The sequence below is a fragment of the Trachurus japonicus genome, chromosome 21 (genome assembly GCF_045865225.1).
Source record: "Trachurus japonicus isolate A0001 chromosome 21, Traja_1.0".
Lineage (NCBI taxonomy): Eukaryota > Metazoa > Chordata > Actinopteri > Carangiformes > Carangidae > Trachurus > Trachurus japonicus.
The window spans coordinates 17378996-17402772 of NC_140927.1; the positions used below are offsets into that span (position 1 = coordinate 17378996).

At 40.1% G+C, this 23777-nt stretch overlaps 2 protein-coding genes and 2 long non-coding RNA genes across 4 annotated transcripts; 2 read left to right on the plus strand and 2 right to left on the minus strand.

Moving 5' to 3' along the window:
• Positions 1 to 697: 697 nt before the first annotated feature.
• On the minus strand, positions 698 to 11718 carry LOC146965009 (uncharacterized). Its single transcript, XR_015034635.1, has 3 exons — positions 11599 to 11718; positions 10152 to 10238; positions 698 to 798 (listed from the first exon to the last, which is right to left on the minus strand). It is a non-coding gene; the product is annotated as an uncharacterized LOC146965009 (long non-coding RNA).
• dlx1a (distal-less homeobox 1a) lies at positions 4876 to 7553 on the plus strand. Its single transcript, XM_085765708.1, has 3 exons — positions 4876 to 5468; positions 5727 to 5926; positions 6229 to 7553. The coding sequence occupies exons 1-3, from the start codon at positions 5159 to 5161 to the stop codon at positions 6478 to 6480; spliced, it is 762 nt and encodes a 253-aa protein (XP_085621834.1). The 5' UTR covers positions 4876 to 5158; the 3' UTR covers positions 6481 to 7553.
• A 1722-nt stretch (positions 11719 to 13440) lies between the features above and the next one.
• On the minus strand, positions 13441 to 14988 carry dlx2a (distal-less homeobox 2a). The gene is made up of 3 exons (XM_085765707.1): positions 14452 to 14988; positions 13915 to 14099; positions 13441 to 13768 (listed from the first exon to the last, which is right to left on the minus strand). Exons 1-3 carry the CDS (start codon positions 14768 to 14770, stop codon positions 13442 to 13444), a joined length of 831 nt encoding a protein of 276 aa, XP_085621833.1. The 5' UTR covers positions 14771 to 14988; the 3' UTR covers position 13441.
• LOC146965012 (uncharacterized) lies at positions 13454 to 22119 on the plus strand. Its single transcript, XR_015034634.1, has 3 exons — positions 13454 to 13593; positions 21505 to 21550; positions 21997 to 22119. It is a non-coding gene; the product is annotated as an uncharacterized LOC146965012 (long non-coding RNA).
• Positions 22120 to 23777: the final 1658 nt, after the last annotated feature.

Genomic DNA, 23777 nt, shown 5'->3' on the forward strand with positions numbered 1-23777 from the left:
AAGCAGCCCGGCTCTCCAAATTAGCATGTTTTCCATTTGCAGGGAAATAAATTCAATTATACCCAAGTTTAATCAATCGTTGTTAGTGTTGGTGAAATAATCCCCCATCTTATAGCAACGATATATTGATTTTATCCTCCAAAATCCTGCTATCTCACATCGAACCGAGAGTTCATTAAATTTAGATTTTCTTTAAAATTGATTTTCTGATAAGTTGACGATTTCATCCTGTTACATGTGGCAGGTATGAAACGTCAATGTGACACTAGTTTCTTTTACAGTTTAGCTGAATTAAGTAAAAGCCATATTTTTCCAAGTCCTTTCTCCCCAGCCTTCACTCAGGTAATTGGTCATTTTGCAGCCAATTTTGGGCAGGTTGGATGCTTGCTGCCATGGCCTGACCCCTGCTGCTGCTGTAATGGGGACAGCATTTCTACCAGTTCGCTGGGGGCTTTTCCACACTGTGACCCCAGCTTTCTGAGGAGAGAGCTGCTCTAAAGACTGAAAGGGGGAAAGGAGTTGAAATGTGACTTTTCAACTCTGCAATGACCAGCTTTAAGTCCTATTAGACACATGTTAATTATAGTTTCCTTCTTTTGATCCAGCTGAGAATGAGAGAGGTGTACTTCTGCAGGTATCGTGATTTTTCATAAATGTTCTGTTTCTCCAAGAAGAAAAAGGCAATGTTTAAAAAAAAAGAAAGAAAGAAAAGAGGAGTCTTCTGAGCAACAAGTCCTGTTTGGAGTCCCAGGAGCGTTTACATCTTCAACGGATGTGATGCAGTCGGGTCATCAGCATCTAAAAACAAACAAACAGAACAGACATTACTTCATAGCACAAATCAGCATATTTGATTTTTTCTTTTTCATTATTTATTAGCTATAGAAAAACATAATTTGGCTGTTTGAACCAGGACTTGATCTACTTTTTAATATTCATAAATATCATAATCATAATCTAATGTAAATATTAGCCTCAATACAAATATTTAAAACAAGATTTGTAGCTGCTTCTCACCCCCAAACTGGCAGGTCGTCTAATTAAATGAATCACAGGTTGGTGATGTTTTAATTGTTTGTTGTTGTTGTTTTTTTCTTTCAAAAATTCAAATTATCCTAATAAACTTTAATTTATATGGGGAGAAAAAGACACACTGGGCTCCTAAGAAATAAATAATGCACCTGTTTCTAACAGTAATTTAATTTCAGAGACCAGAAAGAGAGAAAATCACACAGAAATAAACTTGCAGCTAAGGTTTTTTAAAATGCATAAAATTATTACGAGGCAGTAAATTTGGTCTAAGCTGTTTTTTTTTCTTCTAAAAAACAATACATAAAAAAACTTTACCCAGTTATATTTTCTCCCTGTGTCTCCCCTGGCCCTTATGATAATGTAATCAATTAACTGGTATAACAATCTTGTTTCTCAGATATTATGATTCATTTTTTGTTTACATATAACTCAGTAAACAAAATCAATTCACATTTTGATGCCACAGTGAACATGAAAATAGACACTGAATCGAGTTAATTGTAGTGCATCTAGTTTGCGTTCATTGATGCCGCAAATTACAGGATGGCAGCGAGCAGCAAAAACCAGACAGGAAGCAGAACAAAAGGCAATTTCACTTGTTTGATCCACTGCCTTTAAAATGAGAAATTCAACCTTCATATAGTGTGACATTTCTGCTGCCAGTCACTCACCGCATTACATTTGCATTTGTGGCTGAGGTGGTGTAGTAATAACGTCTATAATGGGCAGTTGGAGATAGGTTGAGCTACTGTATTAATGTTTTTAAAGCAACACAGGTGAGGGAACAATTTATTTGGGGTTATGAATTAGTACATTTGAGATTAACTAGGTGTGACAACAAATACAGGGTGTGCAAATTGATCACAATGTTATTATTAAAATATAATCATAATTTGCAGATACAGTAGGCCTATTTGAACTGGAACTGGTTGAAATGACCAAATACCTTCAGACATGATTAAACTGAACCAGGAAAAACAAAAACAGATCACACAAATATGAAAACATAAATACACGCTCAAGTCTCCTTCGCGAGAAAGGGAAATAAGAAGAAGAAGAAAGAAAGAAAGAAAGAAAAAAGCTCACAGTTGTCTGCACCTCCAATGACAATAATTAATCAGTGCTCACATGCAGAGTCTGCAGGGAGCACAGGGAGCTGAGCCTCCACACAGCATGGACACACACTTTACCAATGCACCGCGGTCGGGGTAATATTTGGTGGCTGTTAAAATGTGGGTTGGCACGGTAGTTGAGGAGGGCTTTCTATCACCGGACTGAAATGAAGTCTGTGACATCTTGGCCCGTTTACCCCCCCACCACCACCACCACCACCCCCACCCCCACCCCCCATTCCCACCCCTCTGTCTCTCCACCTCTACACTACTAACCCTCAGGTGAAGAGCAGCAGGTGTTAAAACACCCTCAGCCACAGAGCTACTCACTCCTAATGAGTCCTGCCTCCGTGCTCCATCCATGCATGGAGGACTTTATTTTTAGTGTGGCTAGTTAGAGTCCATGCTGCTGCTGCTGCTGCTGCTGCCATGGCACAGGAAGGGGCTGCTGTGGCCTGTGCTGCCCCCCCTGCCAACCAGCGCAGGAGGCAAATTATAAATTAAAGTGCTAATATTACCACACGCCATTCATCCTAATGACACCGAGGATGGCCCTGAGAAAACCCCTTAAAGTAAAGAGTTCATCCTCAAGCAAATAGGAACTTTACACATGGATTGGTTCTGCAAATCAATAAAAATGACTATAGCTAATATATGCAGCACTATATCCCGTGTGCCACTTCAGCCCTAAATTATATTCACTTCAAAAAAAAAAAAAAAAAAAAGAGGCTCTAATTATTATTGCTATTATTAGCAGTGTTCTCGTGGTATTATTTTACATTTTTCTGCAAATTCTGCCTCTATTCTGTTAATGGTTTTGCTCGCAGGCGCGTTTCAGTTTGCAGATACTATAATCGTGGGAAAATAATGACAGTTATCAGTCGCACCCACCAAGTACCCATAAAAATCTGTCCTCTGTTCTGGAAGATGATAATTATTGGTTGTACTACCATTATCACTGTCGTTGTTGATAGAGGAAATCTTGAAGTATTTTTCGAAAGTAATTCCAGAGAAATCACTTCAAATTGGCCTATTTTAGGGGACAAGGGACCAGCTTTTCGTTATAGCCTAATATTTCACAGAAATCTTTAAATTCAGGCATCCACAGCCGCCTGGCACACTGTGGCACACGCGCCGTGATGTCAGAGCCTGCATTTTGATAACACATTTTGCAACTTGCTAGTTCTGTTTTGAGATCAATTATGTAATTACACTGATAATCACAGTGACGGAATTTAACTGCCTTTAATTTGTTATTCAGGTGGAGTTGGAGGGATTGCGGATGGAGCAGCGAGGCTGTGTTCCTGCTCTGCACAGACACCAGGAGAAGAGCTGCAGCCTGCAAATGAATCCTAATAATATGAAGAAGAGCTGCTGGATACTTTCTTTTTCCGCTTCTTCTTCCTTTTCTTTCACCGTGTGCATCCCATGGACGCTCTCTGACCCCGGATTTATCTGCTCCTTTTCCATCACGTGATTTTTGTTTTTTGCCCATAAGTAAGTATAGACAAACATTGCTCTCTCTATTTTTTAAGCTGCTGGGTTGACAATAAGATATTGTTGTTGTTGTTTTTAATGTGGCCTGGTTAAACTGCTGCTGCTGCTGCAGTGATCCTGTCTGAGCTCTGAGGTGTGGAGGTCTGACTGAGCAATGCAGCTCAAGAAAAATGTCTCCTGTTTTGTCAGTCGTCAGTTCAATTAAATCAAATGTCCATGGATAATTGTTCTTGTGAGGCTGAGGGAGGCTGGCCGCATCCCCCCCCAACCTCACTTAGATTCACGCTAATCAAAGGTGCCAGTGTTTAACAAAACTCTGAACATTAATTGATTGAGATAGAAGGCGCGTAAAGTCGCTAGGACACCATTTCAGAGTGATAAGAAAATGGGCCTGTGTGCATCCATGCATGGCTGTGTTGTAAAACAGGCGAGAGCTTGGGAGGGAAAAATCTATCCGACCAAGGAAATAAACTATTTTCCCATGATTATACCGTAGCTCTGTCATCTTCTAAATGATTCCAACTTAATACGAAGGCAGGTTCGTTGAAATATTAACACGGTTTATATAATTTTTTTAAAAATCTAATTACACGCCACAGCTAAATGTCCAGTAGTTAATTAAAAAATGTATTTCTTACTTTGGTATGATGCTCTACGTTTTCAGCTGTTATCTTTACATCTCTACCTGAACCAATAATGCTTCTCATTTGACATCAGACCAAAGTGTTTTAATATCCCACTGCTGCCAGGTGTAACTGAGACCTCAAGCCACTGTAAGTGTTAAATACATGACTAATTACAGACCTACTTATGAAAATTGAACGCCAGTGTTATGCAAATACACCTTCCTCCTGATAGGGCATTAGGAGCTTTAATCAAAAAAGCTTTAATCAAACTGAACTGGCCAGCAGACAGAGCAGCTCTAACGAGGCTGGAAATATTATTTAACTTTATTAAATGACATTTAGACGGATATAAGACAAGCGGCACTTCTGAATAAAATATGACTGACTTGATTTTAATGAGCTGCACTGATGCAAATGACAACATTTGATTTACCATTACAAAGTTTAGATGCATAAACATAATATAATATCAAATATTATTATTATTTGTTTCCCATGGTTAATAATAATAATAATAATAATAATAATAATAATAATAATAATAATGGTGAATCTTGACATGTCAAGAGGAAAACTGAGGTTTTGTGGTTTTTCCTTGACTTTATCAGCTTCTTCGGACCCAGCCCCAGCGTCGCCAATCGGCTTCCCTCTTGGAGAGGGTGGACCAATCAGCGACAGTCTTTGATGAATATTCATGAGTCCGAGATTCAAACCTTTGAGCGAGTTTGTCTTCGTCCACAGCATCATACCTAGGACTTTTCACAGGCACAAACTACATTTTCTTATGAATGGAAAGAGAAAAAATCAGTTCGGCTTAAATTGGGACCCATCCTTCACTGAGATCATAGAAGGAAAACAACAAAAGCAAGACAAGCGGAACCGCCAGAAGAGATGACAATGACTACAATTCCAGAAAGTCTTAATAGCCCTGCCTCAGGAAAAACCGTTTTCATGGAGTTTGGACCCCCGAGTCAACAAATGTCGCCTTCCTCCATGTCTCACGGACACTATCCCATGCACTGTTTACATTCTGCAGGTCATACCCAGCACGACAGCTACAGTCCAGGCTCATCGTTCCCCAGATCTTTGGGTTATCCATACGTAAACTCTGTCGGCAGCCATTCCACCAGTCCATATCTCAGCACAGTACAGACCTACCAAAACAGCTCGGCACTCACACAGACGCGGTTAGAGGATACAGGTAAGTGTGCAACAAATATTAACTTTCTCTGTAGGCACGACTGTCTGCTTAATAGAAACCTCGCTGCTTTGAAAAAGAGGACCCAGACGTTGGAATTAGGCTTGGTAATTATTTATTGCGTAACGCTATAAACAATGTATGCAATTAAGGATAATTATACCTAAAGTACAGCACTGGAGTATTCATTGCTGCGCGACGCTGTTGGCCACAACTGCCTCCTCATTTTTCCCCTTCTTTGCTCTCCTCTGTCTCCCTCAGCGCCAGAAACAGAAAAAAACACAGTGGTCGAAGGCGGAGAGGTGCGATTCAACGGGAAAGGGAAAAAGATCAGAAAACCAAGGACTATCTATTCCAGTTTACAGCTACAAGCGTTGAACAGAAGATTTCAACAAACTCAGTATTTGGCATTACCGGAGAGGGCTGAACTGGCAGCGTCGTTGGGTCTCACTCAGACACAGGCAAGTCCATGAAACAGACTCACAAATAGCTTCACTCTGCAGCAACGTCCAGAAACATCTTTGTTATTATTATCAGCATGTTGTTGGTATGTTGTTGTTTATGTATTGTACTTTCTTTTTTTTTTTTACTATATATATTAACCAGTGAATTAGATTATATACATTTTATTGATCTTGACCTAATTTCGTAAAATCTCTATCGTGCGTAAAGCATGCGTAAAGCGTGCGTATTTCTGTTTACACGATTTTTAGTCTTTTCCTTTTAAGCTTCAGCTTCATTTTATTTCATTTTGTCTTTCCAGGTGAAGATCTGGTTTCAGAATAAGCGGTCTAAATTCAAGAAACTGATGAAGCAAGGCGGTGGCACGGTTGACACCAACGCTTTAGCCACTGGCCGTGGACTTTCTAGCGGCTCTCCCTCCGTGGCACCTGTTTGGAGCTCGCCGACCACCGTGAAGACTTCAGTGGGCACAACCGGATCTTACATACCCAGCTACACCTCATGGTATCCAACCACGCACCAAGAGTCTATGCAACAGTCACAGCTCATGTGAACAGAGACCTCAGAGCCCTCGACTTTGCTCGTGGCTCGTGTGTCAGGACGGTGAAGGGGCTCACAGCCGCTGTAGCGCGGCCCAGCACTGATAATGCACAACACCAACCCCGGAGTTTGCTGCCGCATGCCGCTAGCTGACACAGTGGCCTCCTCATACCGGATGACGGCAAGCAGCGAACAAGAAGCAGAAGAAGGAAGACAAGGAGGAGGGAGCTGGGAGACTGAAAAGGCACCCAGTGCGCCTAAGGGCAACAAGTCCGTGACAGTCAGCGGAAATCGAAGACAAATGGATCATTTTTTGGCTGCTGTTTATCACTTTTGTGTCAGTTTCTATTTTTAAAAAAATCATATTTGTGTGAGTTATTCTGTTGTTGAGCTGTAGGCTACCTGTTTATGAGAAAGCACGTGTTTGTTTACGCCAGATGTCGGGCCCAGGGTGATGACGACCTAAAAGTCAATCTGCATTCATCAACAGTTAAAGGTTAATTAGGCCACGGGGGCGTCTCTCTGACCAAATAATAACAGTTTATAAATTCCACCTGTAACCATCCGGCCATTATGCTTACAGCACATTCAACCACGGAGCATATTGTGCAAAGCCTCAAATTGCTACTATGTTGTTTATATGTGTTTGTTATTTAAGTTAAATTATTCAGACTAGTTTTTCTGTTGAGGTCGGTCTGTGTTCATTTTTTGTAAGTGTGTTTGAAATAACAACACTGTGTTGTTAATGCTGCACTAATGCAAGCAAAGCTTTTCTATGCCGTGCCCCGATGTTATGTGAAAAATGTAAAAGGCCTGACGATTTGCTGCTTTATAGAAAAAAATCCTGAGGGTAAGCAGCTCATGTCACTGTATTTTGTACATAATTTTCAGATTTGTTTTTGTGCTGTACTGGATACGCTGTGAAACAGGGTTTTAGGCTTTCTGTATTTGTCGAGATGTGTTTTAGTCAACATAGAAAATATTTAGTTTTGTATTGATCACTTTAATTTATTGATCTGTTTCTGAAGTTTATGTACATAATGTGCAAAGTTTCAAAAGCAGTAAAATAATGATTTAAATTATGTCAAGAAAGGTGTTTAATTCAAATTCCCCCTCTCCACCACCACCACCACCACCCTCCTCCTCTCGCGTGGAAAGAAAAGGCTTCAGCGTGGTGCAGGTTTAATGTGAGCTGACACAAAGCAGTATCGTGTTGGTTATTGTAGCAGGCAGCATGTGAGTGCGTTTTAAGGCTCGTCGTTTAGATTTATGGTCGTTCACCCTGCATGGGTTTCTGCTGCTGCTGCTGCTGCTGCTGCTGCTCACTGTTACAGATGTTGTCAAACCTCTGGAGGGAAATAATTAGAAATCTGATGTTGCAGAAAAAGAAAGAAAGAAAGACGGGAAAAAAAGAAACTCATTTATGCATCCCTGTGAAATTGCCCTTAAATGTGGTTGAGCTATGGTTTAAATTTTGAATGTAAAATATATAAATAGTGACGTGCTATGTTAAATATCTCAGAAATCACAGAGGAGCCCATAAACTGCATCGCTTCTGTCTGTGAGGTTTAACCGTCGCGGTGCGGGAGACCCGGATTCATTCAACAACATCGCTTATTTCTTTTCAACTTTTCCTACAGATAATCTTCTCTCTACTTGTCTTTGACAATCCCCATTTTCTGCCATGAATGGGACAGATCAATTGAGTGTGTTAAGTGAATAATTGCGCAAGAGGCAGGTGCTGCAAAAAAGACTATAGATGCGCAAGTGGGACACGGGGCGGATCAGATAGAGATCGGTGAAAGTGAAAAGTTCAAAGGCCTTTCTTTGAACTTTTATTCACACACTTCATTCATTTTCTCCATTACACGGTTTTGCACTGAGGATCTGATTCGTTTTTAACGCAAAAGTGATACCAGCTTGGTTAGATATACATTTTTAAAAAACGTTAAAAAAAAAAATTTTTTTTAAATGTTTGTGCTTGCATTTATCATTCTAAATACAATGGGTTTTTATTTTATTTTATTTTATTTCATAGTCTACCTATAATTTAAAAATACTGAAACTGTCCATTCAAACTACATTGATGGAACTATACATTGCAAAAAATAATAGTTCATGAGGGCATAGGATTAAAAGAAAACTGAAACATCATATTAACAAAGCAAAAATATTCACAATATAAACCAAATATATTCATACTGTTTGTCTGAGAGGAAACAAAGAATGACAGAAAGAAACGCATTGCAAAACGCGCGGCTTGTGCGCGCTCTCCTCCTGCTGCCATATCTCCATGAATATATAAATGTTTTGCAATTATAATGACACATTTGATGCAAGGCCTGCGGTCTGGTCTGCACTGCCTCCCTATAAAAGCCGACCGAAGCCAACACTGAGGGCAGACGGGTCACAGCCGCCACCACCACATTTTTAACCATTCACCATTCAATTTTCATTTGTTCCATCTCTCAAATAATTCAGGAAAATCACAAGAAGTCATTAATTCATCATCTCAGAATTATAATTATTTTTTATTATTGTTAGCTATTGTTAGACTATTATTATTATTGTTACAACATAGGCCTACTAACCTTAAGAGAAACTAAAAAGAAATAAGATGTTATAGTTTATTAAGTTTCTTCTTTGTGGAACATCCTCTTCTTCAATCTTGCTCTCTCCCATTGTTATTTTAATTCAAAGCGGAGAACAAATGGAAACCTCACATATAGGAGTAGGCCACTGTATATTCCAATACTATTTAGAAAGAATACGAACTGTGCTGTTGCTGCTGAAGGGAAGATAAATCTGCCTACCTAGAAAGGCGCAGCTGCACATCCAAGAGGGTCAGTGTTATTTCGCTGTATTCTCCTCTTGATTATACGAGCTGAGCCCATCAAACCCAGCATAATTACAGTAATTTCGCCCTTATTTATTCTAATGCAGTTTCCTATCTCTAAGGTAATTATGAGCAATTTTTTTCGCACGGAGGATCTTTTTGCGTTGACAAAAGAGATAGTGCTCTGAAAGAAATTTGCTGCTGCATAGAAAGAAAGAGAAAAAAAGCCGTAGCGAAATAGGTGAGCTGCCATTTCGTCACTGTTCCCTTAGACTTAGCCCCTATGTATAAGGCTGGCAAATTGCTTGCAGGTGTACATCACTGAGTTGTCAATGCGAAGAGGCTTCAAAATTAGCAAAGCACAATGCAAGAGTAATGAAAGCAGCGACCAAATTAAAAAAAAAAAAAAAACACATACACACACATGAACACACAACTTGTGTGTCCCCCCTTCCTTGACTACATTTCCTCTCGGTGTGCGCAGCTTGCTGAGCTATACGAGTTTTTCCATAAAAGAAGCTCCCTGGTTGCACCTTAAATACACTCCTATACACTTCTCTGTCTTAAACCAAAGTTATAAAATAGATCTAAGATTTCACTACTAAGGAACTAGCATTTGAAATTGTTTTGGATCATCAAAGAATCAGCAACATTCACTGATATGAATAAGAGTATTTTTAAAAAAGAAGGAAAAAAAGAGCTAATTCTTATGGCAAGAGGAGAGGAATGGATGAATTATGCCTGTGACGAGCATCAAGCCTGGTTCCTGTTTTCAAAGATCTCGGATTGCATTCAGTCGCCACGCTACTTTCAATTAAAAATGTAAGAAATAAGCATTTAATACACACCTTTCAGCTTGACATTGAAGAGGCCAGCTCCCTCTGAGGGGGTTTCCGAAACCAGCATGGAGGCAGATGAGCAAAGCAAGCAGCATCCTGCAGCACAAGGCACACGATGAGCGCTTAAATCCCACAAAATGTGTCCCATGTGTTGGTCTGAGCTATAGCAGCAGAGTTCAGAATATGACTGAAAATGTCTGCTTTATTTCCCCTCTTTATAGCTGATGGGGAAAAAAATGTAGATTATTAGCATAAATGTTTACTCCTCATTACGCTGATGACATTGTGCACTCGAGATCTTGGTAATCTTTGGGGGAAATTATGAGTAATTTTTTAAAATTTAAAGCAGCAGTTACCATGCAATTCAGGCTAATTCTGCGTAGGCTCCACACGGATATAATTATCGTTGAGTCAAGATGTTAGGCTAAAAACTATGCATTGATATTCCCATTTATTATGTACATACAACTTTGACAATGTTGATGCTTGAAATAGCGGGAAATTGTCTTGTGTAAAAATTACACCCCATATTAGGACATCTAAAATTGCGAAGAATTATATAGTAATTGCAGGCTTTCAGATTTGAAAGCCAGAATGCTCAAACCAGAGCAAATGTGGATGAAATTACAGATCAGGGTATAAATTAGGAGGGTATGGCATTTACAAGTTGCCTAGAGAAATGCAGAAGTAGAACCACAGCAGCTCTAATCCATGAATGAAGTCACATGATGGAGCATCGAAAAAAAACAAAAAACACTTTTACTTTCTAGGTGTCAATCGATAAATATTGTAAAATAATTTACTGAAGTATTACTGAGGAATCTGTGCTTATCACTTCACCACTGGTGTATAAGTAAAGGAAGTAAATTATAGCAGAAAACCAGTTAATATTATCATTTCAGTCAGTAGGCTAGGCTATATTATGATACTGCAGGACAAGCATGCACAATAATGATCGACTATTAAACTCTACAGAGATCCCATCAACGATGTATAGGGCATAGGCCTGTATATTTTATATGTGGATTCAATGTTGTGTTGATGCACAGCACAGAGCTGCTGCATGCCCAGGATCTGATCCTGTCAGCCCCAGGGAGGGAGGAAGGAAGGAGGCCACCATCATCGAGATATAGCAACCGCTGACAAGCTACAGACCTAATTAGCTCTAGCCTACAAGGAAACGATCCCACTTTATGGCCCGTGGTCGTTTGAAGAGAAGCGTGGGACAGGCAGAGAGCATCATGAATGCAAACTTGGTGATGCCCCCCCCCCCTCTATCTATCTATCTATCTATCTATCTATCTATCTATCTATCTATCTATCTATCTATCTATCTATCTATCTATCTATCTATCTATCTATCTATATGTATGTAGCCTACAGGCCCTACAAGCGCCACATTAATAGTAACCTAATGTAGGTCAATTTGCTCGTCTTCAGAGATCAGAGACTTTACTTTTTCAGACGTGAGAAATGTTTCCATGATGTTGTAGCTCCGGGCCGTCTTGGTCTTGGACCGAGTCCCTCTCGCTCGCTCTCTCTCTCCTTTTCTCTTGTTAGGCTGACTTCATAAAACGTCTGGAAAGCGACTCTCTGACTCCAGAGAGTCTGAGGATCCTGTGCCTCCTTCATACCCCCCACCCCCCTACACACACTCACCCAGCGTGCCAGGACGTGTTGTGGTGCTGCCTCCCCCCTCAGCTCGGCCTGCGCCCGGCCCCGGGCCTCGGCTAAGCCCCGGCTCGGCTAATCACCGTCTGACTGAGGGAACCGGGGGAAAGTAACGTAAGCTGCTGACACAGGGGAAGCCTGTCCACGCTTTCGACAGCACCCCCCAACAACACACTTGTGTTATTAGGGAATTAGTGCAAATAAGAAATACCCCCTTTAATCAGTGTAACCCTTCAAGTATCGTAGCTTAAAGTACACCAGCTAAGTTAGCTCTCGACTGTTGCTAAGTAACCGGCAGTTAGCATAACAGCTAGGCTATTAATTAGCAGCTACAGGTGTGGATTTATGTGTGTGTTTGTTTTTTTTTAGACCATTTTCAGGTAACCATCGCCAAAACACAGGTATGTCTTATATATCGGCTATATAAATATAGGCTAATATATAGACATTAAATACTACATTTGCAGTAAGCTAACATTGTTATTAGCCTATATGGCATAGCCTAGCCTATTTTAATTTTCCACTTTATGAAATAAAGTAAAGTTGGAAAATCGTGCAGCACTCGCCAAGCATTCAGTTTGCTTTTCAAATTGAAATTACATAACCCAACCCTACCTAAAATTAGCATATAATAAAATAAAACAGAAATATACCAAATAGACCCAAATAAAAAATAGACTGAAATGAAATAAAATAGGCTACATTGTCCCCATGCAGGAATTAAGGCAATTTGTTATAAAGACCGTTGCAGAAGGAAGACAGCATAACACAAATTCTCCTACAGGCTACAGTATCTGAGGATTTCTCCTCAGAAATGCATTGATTGCACAGAGAATGTTTTTTGTTTTGTTTTTTCTTGGAAGAAAATGGGATTCATGGGCTATGCACAGAAAACATTTTTTATTTAAATAACGCTTGGCCATATGAAACACTGCTAAAATAAATAAGACAAAAATACAATTAAGTGTGATACAAGTAGCCTAAATCAGAGGGTAGGACAATCAGTAGCTTACGGTGGATAATGGATTTGCACCAATAGCCTAAATAAAAAAAATAAAAACAAAATAAAGTCAAAGCGTCATGGGGCTATCAAAAAGCTGTGGAAAAATATTTACAAACGTGGATCCATACACTTACCCCTCAATATATTCAAATCAGCTAATGACATGAGGAATGAATAAAGGTAAGCTGTTTTTTTTTTTATCGCACAACAAAATGAGGTCATATTGAAAAAGGCACGATACAGTTAACTTGTGCTACATTTGTGACAGGATGTCCTGCGATGAATGGTTGTATTTTGCAGCAATGGCAAAAAAGTGACGTCCGCGTAAAAGTCTGTGATTGCTTTGGGTAATAGTGGTTCATTCATCCCTCGACATAAACAAAATAAATAAATACAAAAATAACTGTAGAAATCTGTGTCTACCATTTTTGCCAGCATAAAATCTGGCTTGGTCCATGAACCTGTCCGGCTCCATTAACTTCTCCTATAGATGCTTGCGCGTAAAGTTCGCAAGGCGCACACACGAGGTCTGTAAAATGAAGGTATTGGCATTTTTTCTTTTCTTTTTCACCAGTATTGTCCGATTTAAACCCGATCTTTATTTTATTTTTTTCTTGCTTTCTATTCAGAATATCGTCCCAGCGCTTATGGCGGAGTTGTGGTGGTGCTGGAGCAGAGGAGGCTGCAGATGCGTGGTAGAGTTCGTGGTTGAGTACCAGGAGTAGTTTGCCAAAAACGACGAGGGCGCAGTCGTGTTGGGAGGGCTGCTGCTCTGAGGTAAACTGGAGTTGACACTGTTCATTCTTTGAGTCTGTGGAAAGTCCCAGGCAGTAGTTGGCGGAGAGGTGCAGGGGGGAGATTCACTGGAAGCAACGTTTAGCTCTGGGGGGATTTCTCCACTTTTCCACAACTTCTTAAACTTGGAGCGACGGTTTTGGAACCAGATTTTGACCTGAAAAAGAAAAGGATATAGGCATTAAAATTGACCAATGTATTTTTTTCGGCTTGAAATCCCATTTGACAGTTTTAATGGGTTTTCATAATACACATAAAATGGATATTTGACAGCGTATGACCACATGTCTTAAATGTACCCACCTGTGTTTGCGTAAGGCCCAGCGAGGCTGCCAGCTCGGCCCGTTCTGGTAGAGCCAAATACTGTGTCTTTTGAAACCTCCGTTGAAGTGCAGCCAGTTGAAAACTGGAATAAATGGTTCGAGGTTTCCTGACCTTCTTTGGTTTTCCATTAACCATCCGAATTTCTGGCTCGCTCTCTTCTTTCTCTGAAGGAACATTCAAATGCAATTGATGTTAAATGCATGATAGGTTTTTGCAAATTTTCAGTAGCCTATTACAGACCTGTTACGCATTTTTCATGTTAGTCAGTCTGCGTTATGCAGACAATGTGTACGCCTTATATCTCTAATCAATTTGATTTAACCAGGTTTTAACATATTGTGCAAAAGGTAAAACCAGGCGAAATGTGCTTGAGTCGTGTCTAAGGAAATTAACTAAACTCCAACTTTTTAAGAGTGGTAATTGTCTAATCAGGGCCTGGTGATAATTACATTTCATATTAAACGCCATAAACAGGGTTTTTTAAATTGCATTGGAGGTATTAAAGAGCTTCCTTACCTGCATCTACAGGAGTGGGAGAGGAGTTGGAGCCGTAGGAGCTGTATGCACCATAAGATGAGTTGAAACCAAGGTCGTAAGATTTGGTGTTGTATGGCACAGTGCTCGTGGCGCTGCCGTGGTACTGGTAGGAGCCGAGCTGGCCAAACGGAGACCCTGCGCAGTGGCCAGGCTGCTGGCTGTTGTAATAGCTGCTGTCCGTCGCCGTGGACACCGGCAAAGTCGGGGACTCCTGCGATTTGTGCAAGCTGTGGTAATTGCTTGAGGTAATCTGGTTCGAATGCATATCAGTATTTAAGTTCTCAAAAACCCCAGTCATCTTCGGGCTCGGAGCGGAGCAGTGTCGTAACCTGTGCGCAAAAAAAAAAAAAAAAAAAAACACACGCAAAAGAAAAATTTGCGAAACCGCGAGCTGAAAACACGACTCAAATCATGGACTGATGACCCCGTTCTCGCGAATCAAAACGCATCCCAGTGTAAACTGTGGCAAAATCAGCGGAAGGTGTGTCCCCTCTCACAGTGGCCTGTGATTATCTGCTACGGTCGGTGGTGGGAGCGCATTTATGAGAGAGTGAGAGGGAGAGAGCTACTGTGTCTGAGGCAACCAATGAGTAAGGGCTGCACCGCTGACTACTCCCCACCGCGTCCACCCTCCATTATTTGCTGAGGTCTGTCTGGCCCGGTCGTCTGCACACAGTTTTCCATCAAAGCCATCTCAAAAGAACCAGAGAGAAAGAGAGAGAAGAGAGATACCGTGACCAAAACCTGCAGGCCACACAGTCCTGGTCCTGGTAATAACATCCCCTGTGCATATAATCACAAACGGCGTGAAAGAGAATAAAGTATGATTTCACATATGGATAGAGTGTATTTGCATGTCAGGAAAAGGCAGCGTTAAGTTGGCGAGACCAATTACTTTTCTGTGGCTCTGCGGTTTGGGGTTAGCCATCTACATTTGAATTTCACGCTTGTTAGTAACCTATGGCAGATTTATATCGGTTTTCAGTGCGAGCTTTGGTGGAATCACAGGCCTTAGTGTTGCACATGTGATTAAAAAAGTTGTCTCAAACTCTCTAAAAACTGTGCGACAGGCACCAGATTGAGGCAGAAGAACCACACACACGTTGTTTCGGTCAAAGGGGATCTCAAGGTGTTGTTGCAGATTTAAAATCCTGTGGATGAGGCGGAAGGTTGTGTTGGGTGACTGAAGTAGAAAACTACAGCACCCCCACGTGTCCGAAACAGGACTCACAGCCTCTCTCCCATTAGTCTCCTTTGTCTGCATTAGGTGCTGAAGAAAGGAACAGATGGAGTCATATAAACCAACCTCCTTCGGTTGTACATTGTTTCAAAGGTATCTGTTTTATTAAGCAACTTTACATGGAGTCAAGAGTTTTGGTCGTTTTACATCGTTATTACCTCGGAGAGAAAAAGTTGATGGAGTGACAGAGACGTGTCCTTCGCCACAAGATGGCAGCATAGATCCTTTTATTAACTCAACTGGTAGGAAGTTACTTATTTTCATGGCACTGCATCTTTTAAGCAATAGTAGGCCTATGCATTTTGCTTATTAGGACCAAACGCAAAGAACTCTTGCATTGTCACAAATATATGAGAGAAAAAACTGCATCTTTATAAAGTCAATCTGTCAGATTATAGTGAGCTCTTGAGTGGTTTATTGTCCCCTGTATTTCCCCTTTACAAAATAACTTTCTACATTCATAAATATTATGACTCTGAAACTGATACCCAGAACTGTCATCCTTTGTCTGTTTTCCTACTTCAGTGATTGTCTACCCCTCACTAACTTGTTTTGCCCAATCAGCCCAGCTTCCAAGTTTAGTTGTCATCATCAGTTTGTTTGCTAAATCTCCTATTCCCACCAAATTTTTTAAAAATCTTTGTTTGGGTCCAGTTTTCCCGCAAACATGACAAGAATTAGATTATACTTTAGTTTTCCCTAAGGTTCAACAAATAGCACACAATGCATTGGCAGCTTGCAGTTCTACTGTCCAAGTGATGTTGATGATGTGTTTCCTCCAACAGCCCCGCCTTGCTTGTGCTGCATTTAGTTTTTTAAAATGATCACACTAAATAAATGTTTAAGTGATAATCCAGCAGTTGTTAAGAGATTTCATTAATTTATGCAACCAAAAGTCTTTCCTAACTAAACAAATCCTGCATTTAGTGCAATCAGACCTCAGCCCTTTTAAGCAAATACATGACTGAGTTGATGCAATTCTAAGATTAAAGTGTATCTAAGTGTTTTATTACTACTACTCCCATGAGAAACACCCAAAACTGTGGTCAAAATCAACACAGCAATAGTTGAGATTAAATAGTTTGTTTGAGTGTTAGAATTCCAGTAATCGTGTCTGTCTATTGGACCCTCATCATTCACTTTGATGTATTTGCTGTTTCACAAGTCGTCACTTTTTTTTTATTTTGCTCACTTTATCAGTGAGGGCATGATAAGTTCTCTCTAGCTCCGGGAGACTCTTCTGCCTGCCCATTGTTTTAATGAATAGTGAGCAATCCTCTCCCACCCTGGGCCAATGGGGCTTCTATGTCACTGCTCATTAGTGCAGCATTGTCTCTGTGTTCAGCCGTCTGCCATCCGAACCAGAGCAAGCACAAATTCTCCAGTCAGATTCAGGGAAGTTAACAATGAGAGTCATGCGAATAATTATCTTTTCTAATCAGGATTCTTTTCATTAAATGTCGAATTGATATTTTTTTTAATGGCTTGTAAATTGTGAAATTGTGAAAATGTGTTTTATTAGTTTATTGAAAAACAAAACATTTATATTGTTTTTATGCAAACATCTTCCCAGTTCCTCAGAGGAATGCACAAGTAATCATTTTTTTAGACAGCGGTCAGGGAGGATTTCACAACATAGTTTCGCAATCTCAGAATTTAGGGTCAACATGAGGGCTGTGCCAAAACATTTGCAGGCGGCACAGAACGTACAGTAACACCTGGGCAACATCTGATATCAAATCTTTTCTCTCAGCTGCTAATTTCATTCAGTGCCATCAAAAAAAAATTCTGTTGCTTTGGCAGTCATGTCCATTTAGTTGATTATAATTTTAATGTTAGTGATTTCCTCCTCTGTTACACTTCCACAATAGCTGGTATTGCAGCATCCCAGTGTGCAGTGACATGGAAATGATGCCGAATGACAGGCTACAGATTTTACCATGCATTCCAAATTACCCTAACCCTTATATGCAAACCTCTCCTGACTTCACCCATAGTGCACCATTCAAACAACTTGAAAAGGAAATATATATTCAGTATCATCCTTCCCAGTTCCAACTGGCTCAGATTTCTTTGTTTGGTATGAAAAGAAATAGCTCTACACTGAAATGTACATGAAGGATGTGATTCTCCTTACCTTTTGCTTTGAATAATTAAGCCAGAGGCTCATTCAGATACCCAACCGTTACTTAATGTTTCTTGAATGCACTTTTTGGCCTCATATTTTTATATATGATAAGAATTATAAAGTATTATCAGTCTGGATGTGATCATATAAAATTCAATATTAAGCTATGCTTCTTCTCACTCCTTTTTGAATATGTCACTTATTTGCTTCCTCAGTGTTCACTTTATATTGTGTTGGATAAGAATTTGCTCAGTAGCAAATCAGGAAGCCTTTTACTATTTTCATATTCGAAATAAACATTACAAACAAACAAAACAAACAAACAAAATATGCTTCCAACTTAATATATGTACTCCCTCATATAATATCTAAACCTCTAAACAAGTCTAAAACGTGGACTGTGTGTCTTTCTGAAGACAACACACTGAGGGTTAAAACATAACATTCCTCACAGTTATGTTAACAAATTCAATGGAAAAATTGTCTCTATAATTTCACTCTAGCCTATTCAATCAAGACTGGATAGCAGCTTTTACACAGAGGTAGAGAAGAAGAGAAAGCAGTCATGAAATAGAGCAACATTGGCTGATATTGACATTTTGTCACGAGGAATCAAAGTCCACAAAACAGGAAGTCTCTGTGGAAAATAACTACCTTGACATTTTGAGGAGTTATTGATCTTGAGTATCTTGTATCTTTTGTTGTTGCTGTTGTTGCACAGTCTCAAAGGGAAAACAACGGCTCAGATTTTTTCATTGACACATCACAATGTGAGCTATAATTGAGCACAGGAAATCAACACAGCAACCGATGACCACACAGTGCCTACTGTCTGTTTTTATTGGAAATGACCCAGTGCAAAATGCATAGTGCAGTTGACAATACAAGAGGAAAGGCAGAGGGGGAGGCCTGAATATTAACCTATTGTTCCTGGTTTCAGGACGTGAAAATCCTAAATAGCAGGAGAGGTGTTCATTATAGTGTGTTCTGGATAATCCATTATGAGCAGCAGAACAATATGATGGTGTGTTTTCATAATCTCTGCAGGAGAATTGATAGTGGTTCATAAGAAACTGACACATCCCATAAAGTAAATATTGTCGTGCAGCTGCTTTGATTTCAGGAAGAAAGTATTGTTTACACTTGTTCACTATATGAGTGGCCAGGTGGGAGGAGGCCACTGGACCTGAATGAATAGAGGCTAACATTGGCTGTCGTTGGTACTTTGGTATGAGCAAATTTGACATATTTTTGAAATTTGCTTTGCTTTGTGAGAGAGTGAAACAGATCAAGTATACTAATGACACAATGGGAGTGCAATGTTTGAGTATATTTTTCTAGATTGGGAATCCACATATATTCTAGTGCACCATCTCTATATACATCTGTAATTGTGCTTTAAATTCAATAATGTAAATTTAGTTTAAAATCCTAATTAGTCCATTGTATTTATTTTTCACAGCATACTATTGGATTACATTCAACCTGTATAACCCATACCCATATACCTGTTAAAAGTGCACTATTGATTTTTTAAATGTAATACATCATATTATATTTATATTAAATACAACTTAAGTGGTTTCAATTGAAGACAACTTAACGTAATTGTGAATGAAGACCAGATCTAATATGTTTTTCATGATGTACTGTACTCGGGGTCAACAGGCGCAGTAATGGTCCTGTTGTGTTTAATGCAGGCGGGTTTCTGGCTCAGTAGAGTGATTTGGCTCTTGGTGGATTCTCCGCACTGACCTCCTGCTGGGGTCTACTGGAGCATTCATCACCTAGGCAACTCACCCTTTTAGTCAAATCACATTAAGCCCCCTTTTTTTTCTCCAGCTTTGGCTTAAATGTTTAAATACCTCTATGAAATGCTGTCAGACAAACCAGTGCAATAGAAGGTGGTTTACTCGTTATAGCATTGTTTGAGTTCAAGACGCCGAGTCAGCGAAAAAGAACGTATACTGTGTCTGTGTATACGTTGGCCTCGTGCGCCTCGTGCAAACATGGAAATGATCTACCAACTGTTTCTTGACCTCTCCATTTAAAAGGTTGAGCCTGTTCCGCGTGGCTCCGGACACAAGTGAGTTAGAAACCTTAAGGCAGGGTGTCCATGATTGAGCATGTGTTTCCTAAGAATTAGTCATGGTGGCTTTTCCCTTGACGAGAAGTTATTTTTAACAACAAAGGCTTTAATGACGAGTGCTGCGAGACAATAACAATTGGAAGGAAGTTTTCAGTTTGGCACTTGTAGCAGATGTAAGGTAATGTTTGTCATGTTTGATGTTCCACAATGGGGCAGTCACTGGTAGGCTTTAGTCCACCAACAGTCCACCAATTAAATATGTTTTAGACAATAATCTTTAAAAATAGAATTGATCTGTCCCATTTAACTTATTTCAATGCTTTTTAAGATTAGATCAGAGAGTGTTTCATGTTTTTTTTTTAGCAGGAACATTTTTAAAGCTTCTTTAGATTGGATCCAATGAAAGATGTGATTTTCACAAAATAAGAAAGTCCCAATTCAGCTAAAATGCCTGTCTACTGTAGGCTATAACATGATTGTCATGACATCACAGAGCCCAGTCTTTTACACAGAAATGATTTTGCACTTTGCAGGCCTAATGACGGCATTCCCATAATTCCCTGTGAAAGAATTCAGAGAGGTCTGAGAGGTCCTGCTCCCCACATTGTTGATTCAGCAGCATACCCCCACCCAGGAGCCATAAATGGAAGCGACCCTTTGTGCGAGGGGAGTGGAGCAGATTTATTGTGGATGGTGCTTCTACAAAGGACCATGCCACTATCACAACAGGACCAGGATCAGCTGCTCCCTTTTCACACAGTATGATTTAATGCCGAGCTTCACGCACCCACTGATGTAGACACAGCCTCTGCGCTCAGCATCCATGCAACTCTGTGGTGAAACAGTGAGAGCTCTATCTATCTATGACTGAATACCATCTCCACTAAGATGGTTTTATTTACATTTAGCTCTTTTCACAGTTACAACTCTCAACATTTCTTACGAGAATAGCTGGTTTTCCACATTTCAACACAGACATTAGTTCTATCTCAGGCCTATTTCCTGGCCACCAAAATTGTTTTAATTTTGATGAATAGGAGTGGAGATTATGGTCTGCACTTTGCTGTGTTTGTATTCTTAGAGTAAGACATTAATTCCTGGGCACGCCAGCAGGAAAACTGCCAATGCCAACTGTATTTTAGGTATGTTTCTTGCCTCCCTGATAACTTGAAGGCTTGGTTTCCTCCACCAGTACTGGTAATGTTGATTTAATTACACTGAAACTGAAGGCACTGAGCCTTCTGTTTCACTACAGTCTGTGTAAACCTCTAACACCTAAAGTCAGCGTGAAGGTGGCAAATCAGTGAAACCCACTCATTCACACTCGACCCTGATTTAGTTATGACAGAAGTCTTGAAGTGAAAGTAAACAACATCCATCTGTTTGTGCTGCATTATAGTCATTACTATGGATTTATGCCTTGGCACACCGGCAGATTGCCTATGCCAACTGTGCATTTTGAGCATGCTTCCTTGCCTCTCTGATAGCTTTTGGGTTTGGTTTCCTCCACCACCAGTCTCTGTTACGTCTCTTGCGCCTGTGAAACTTAAGGAGCTGGCCCTTCTGTCTCAACAGGATTTGACTCCCGGAGCCTCTACAACCAAACAATGTCATCATGACGGTGGTAAATGTGAGTAATCTGACATTTAACAATTACTGGACACAGGCCTCTCTGAGCAAACTGATTGGCAAGATTTAAAATGGAAAGATTGGAGAGTGTAACAGCTACATTTTTTAAAATGTTTTATTTCTAGAGAGCAACAACAAATTCAATCATTATGTATTAAAAGAGTTATTATACCTTTTTTTTAAAAGTCAGAATAATGTTGAATATTCCACATTTTGTTTATTTGATTAAGAGAAAGATAAAATAAACAATAGTTTAATCTTTTGCTCATCTATCTCTCATTTATTCCAACAATTGAACTAGTGCAATATATATATATATATACTAGAAAAGAGCTCCAATTCTTTACCCACAACTGAAACTTAATATCTTCTCCACTGATTTGCCCAGAGGGCCAAACAGACCATTCTCAAGCCAGTGTTCATTTTGTTTGTACAAAGGTGCAGCTAATCTGTGAAGAAAGCCTGCGTCAGCTGCAGGGGTCCACCTGTTTGACCTGCACCATCTCTCCAGTTTCCCCTCTTCCCACTGACCTGAGACAATACGAAGCCGGGCAGGTTCGCCTCCTCTCAGAGATCACGTTACACAGCCACCCAGGGCAAGGAGTGGACATGAAAGTGCTGTTTATGTGGTTGGCTGAACTCAGGTAAAAGCAGTTACGCACCTTTTAACTCACAAGGACACACACAATCTATACCAAGCAAGCGACTGGAGACCAATCCACCCTTTTTCTTTAATTGGCAGGGCAGGATTTATAAAAAACTTAATCACATAAATTACTTATCAGTGAATCATCATCACTGAACCAATATGGGTATCACATTTGATCCTATACAAATGAATGTAGACACACTCCTAATAATTGTGCCACAGCACTCCAGATTGTTTAAGAGTAATAATGCAGTGATAATCAGTGTCAAATTAATATGTAAGATTGAGAAATTTGATTTGAAAAATGTATTTCTGTATTGTACAGGTAAATATGGTGTATATACAATCTATATACACACCCAGAAGATTAAGTGTACTTCTGGCTGCATCAAGTAAATTAGGACAGAGTAGATTAAATCACAGAGCTCAGGACTGAAGGATCTGGGGAAATGCAAAGAACATGAAGTTGGAGTATAACAAGGATAAAAGACAGAGTCAGTGATTGAGAGGCCAAACTTGGTGTATGATGACCAACAGCCAGTCATGTTTCTGTCAGCAGACAGTGGATGTTGGGGATCTTACGCCGTCTTTTAATGGGGAATCTGGGTGACATCAGCAAGGAGGCTTTGGATGCATCTGTCACTAAACCCACCACAACAGAGATGCCATTCACATATCTCACACCAGAACCTCCCAAATCATTTGCTGCAATTAGGAATGTGGTTAAGACCCTTGCTGACACACACGAGTACAGACGCACACACACACACACACACACACACACACACACACACACGGACTCACAGAGGGCTCTCTAACTTCAACAGAGCCCACATTGTTGTCACGTTCTGTTGTGTGATTGTGGTTCAGGCTGGCTCAAACTTCACACTACCATCAAACACCAGTAGATAACGCTGCAACAAGTGAGAGGGCGACACAATGAGGCTGTTTAATGTTTTTTGCAGGTTTGGAACATGACACACAATGACTCATATCATGCTGCTGGTGGATGAAAGACTCTTAAATACCAGATTTCCAGAAGCTGAAAAAGACAAGCTTTGAGCAGTTTGTTCAGCGACAAACTTTTCTAGACATGGAAAATCATTAACACTTGTTAATTTCTCCAGAGAGTGTGATGCTGCAGCTGGTTAAAACATGGACAATAAAAGTGGCAAGATAACCAAGCTTCTGATATGAAATAAATGCTGGGCCGTCCTGATGTGACTACGTATCTCTCATGTGTTTCTATACTGATTACTTATTGATGAACCCAGTCCTTAGCAGGTGTTATTAATGACAGCACACATGAATATTTAATTAATTTTCTTTATGGAAGGACAGTCAACCCCAAAGCTGGAATATGTTAACCCTGAACAAATGGGTGATTGTTTTGTTTGATTTCAAATCAGATTAAACAATAGATTCTGAAATTGCGAGTATTTTAAAGCTCCTGCAGCCTGTCAGTGACTTGCAGCAGCTTGTCCTCTTGTCTGTCTAAATTTGGGAGGTTTACAGTATTTGTCCAGCTGACTGACGTCTGACTTGATGTTTATCTGCTTCCACCCAACTA

Bases quoted from the DNA above. Each gene is read 5' to 3' on its own strand.
- dlx2a (XM_085765707.1), bottom strand. From the start codon at position 14,770: ATGACTGGGGTTTTTGAGAACTTAAATACTGATATGCATTCGAACCAG. The intron at 14,100-14,451 runs GTAAGGAAGCTC...ATGTTCCTTCAG, and splicing joins TCCCACTCCTGTAGATGCAG to AGAAAGAAGAGAGCGAGCCA. The intron at 13,769-13,914 runs GTGGGTACATTT...TTTCTTTTTCAG, and splicing joins TGGGCCTTACGCAAACACAG to GTCAAAATCTGGTTCCAAAA.
- dlx1a (XM_085765708.1), top strand. From the start codon at position 5,159: ATGACAATGACTACAATTCCAGAAAGTCTTAATAGCCCTGCCTCAGGA. The intron at 5,469-5,726 runs GTAAGTGTGCAA...TGTCTCCCTCAG, and splicing joins GACGCGGTTAGAGGATACAG to CGCCAGAAACAGAAAAAAAC. The intron at 5,927-6,228 runs GCAAGTCCATGA...TTGTCTTTCCAG, and splicing joins TGGGTCTCACTCAGACACAG to GTGAAGATCTGGTTTCAGAA.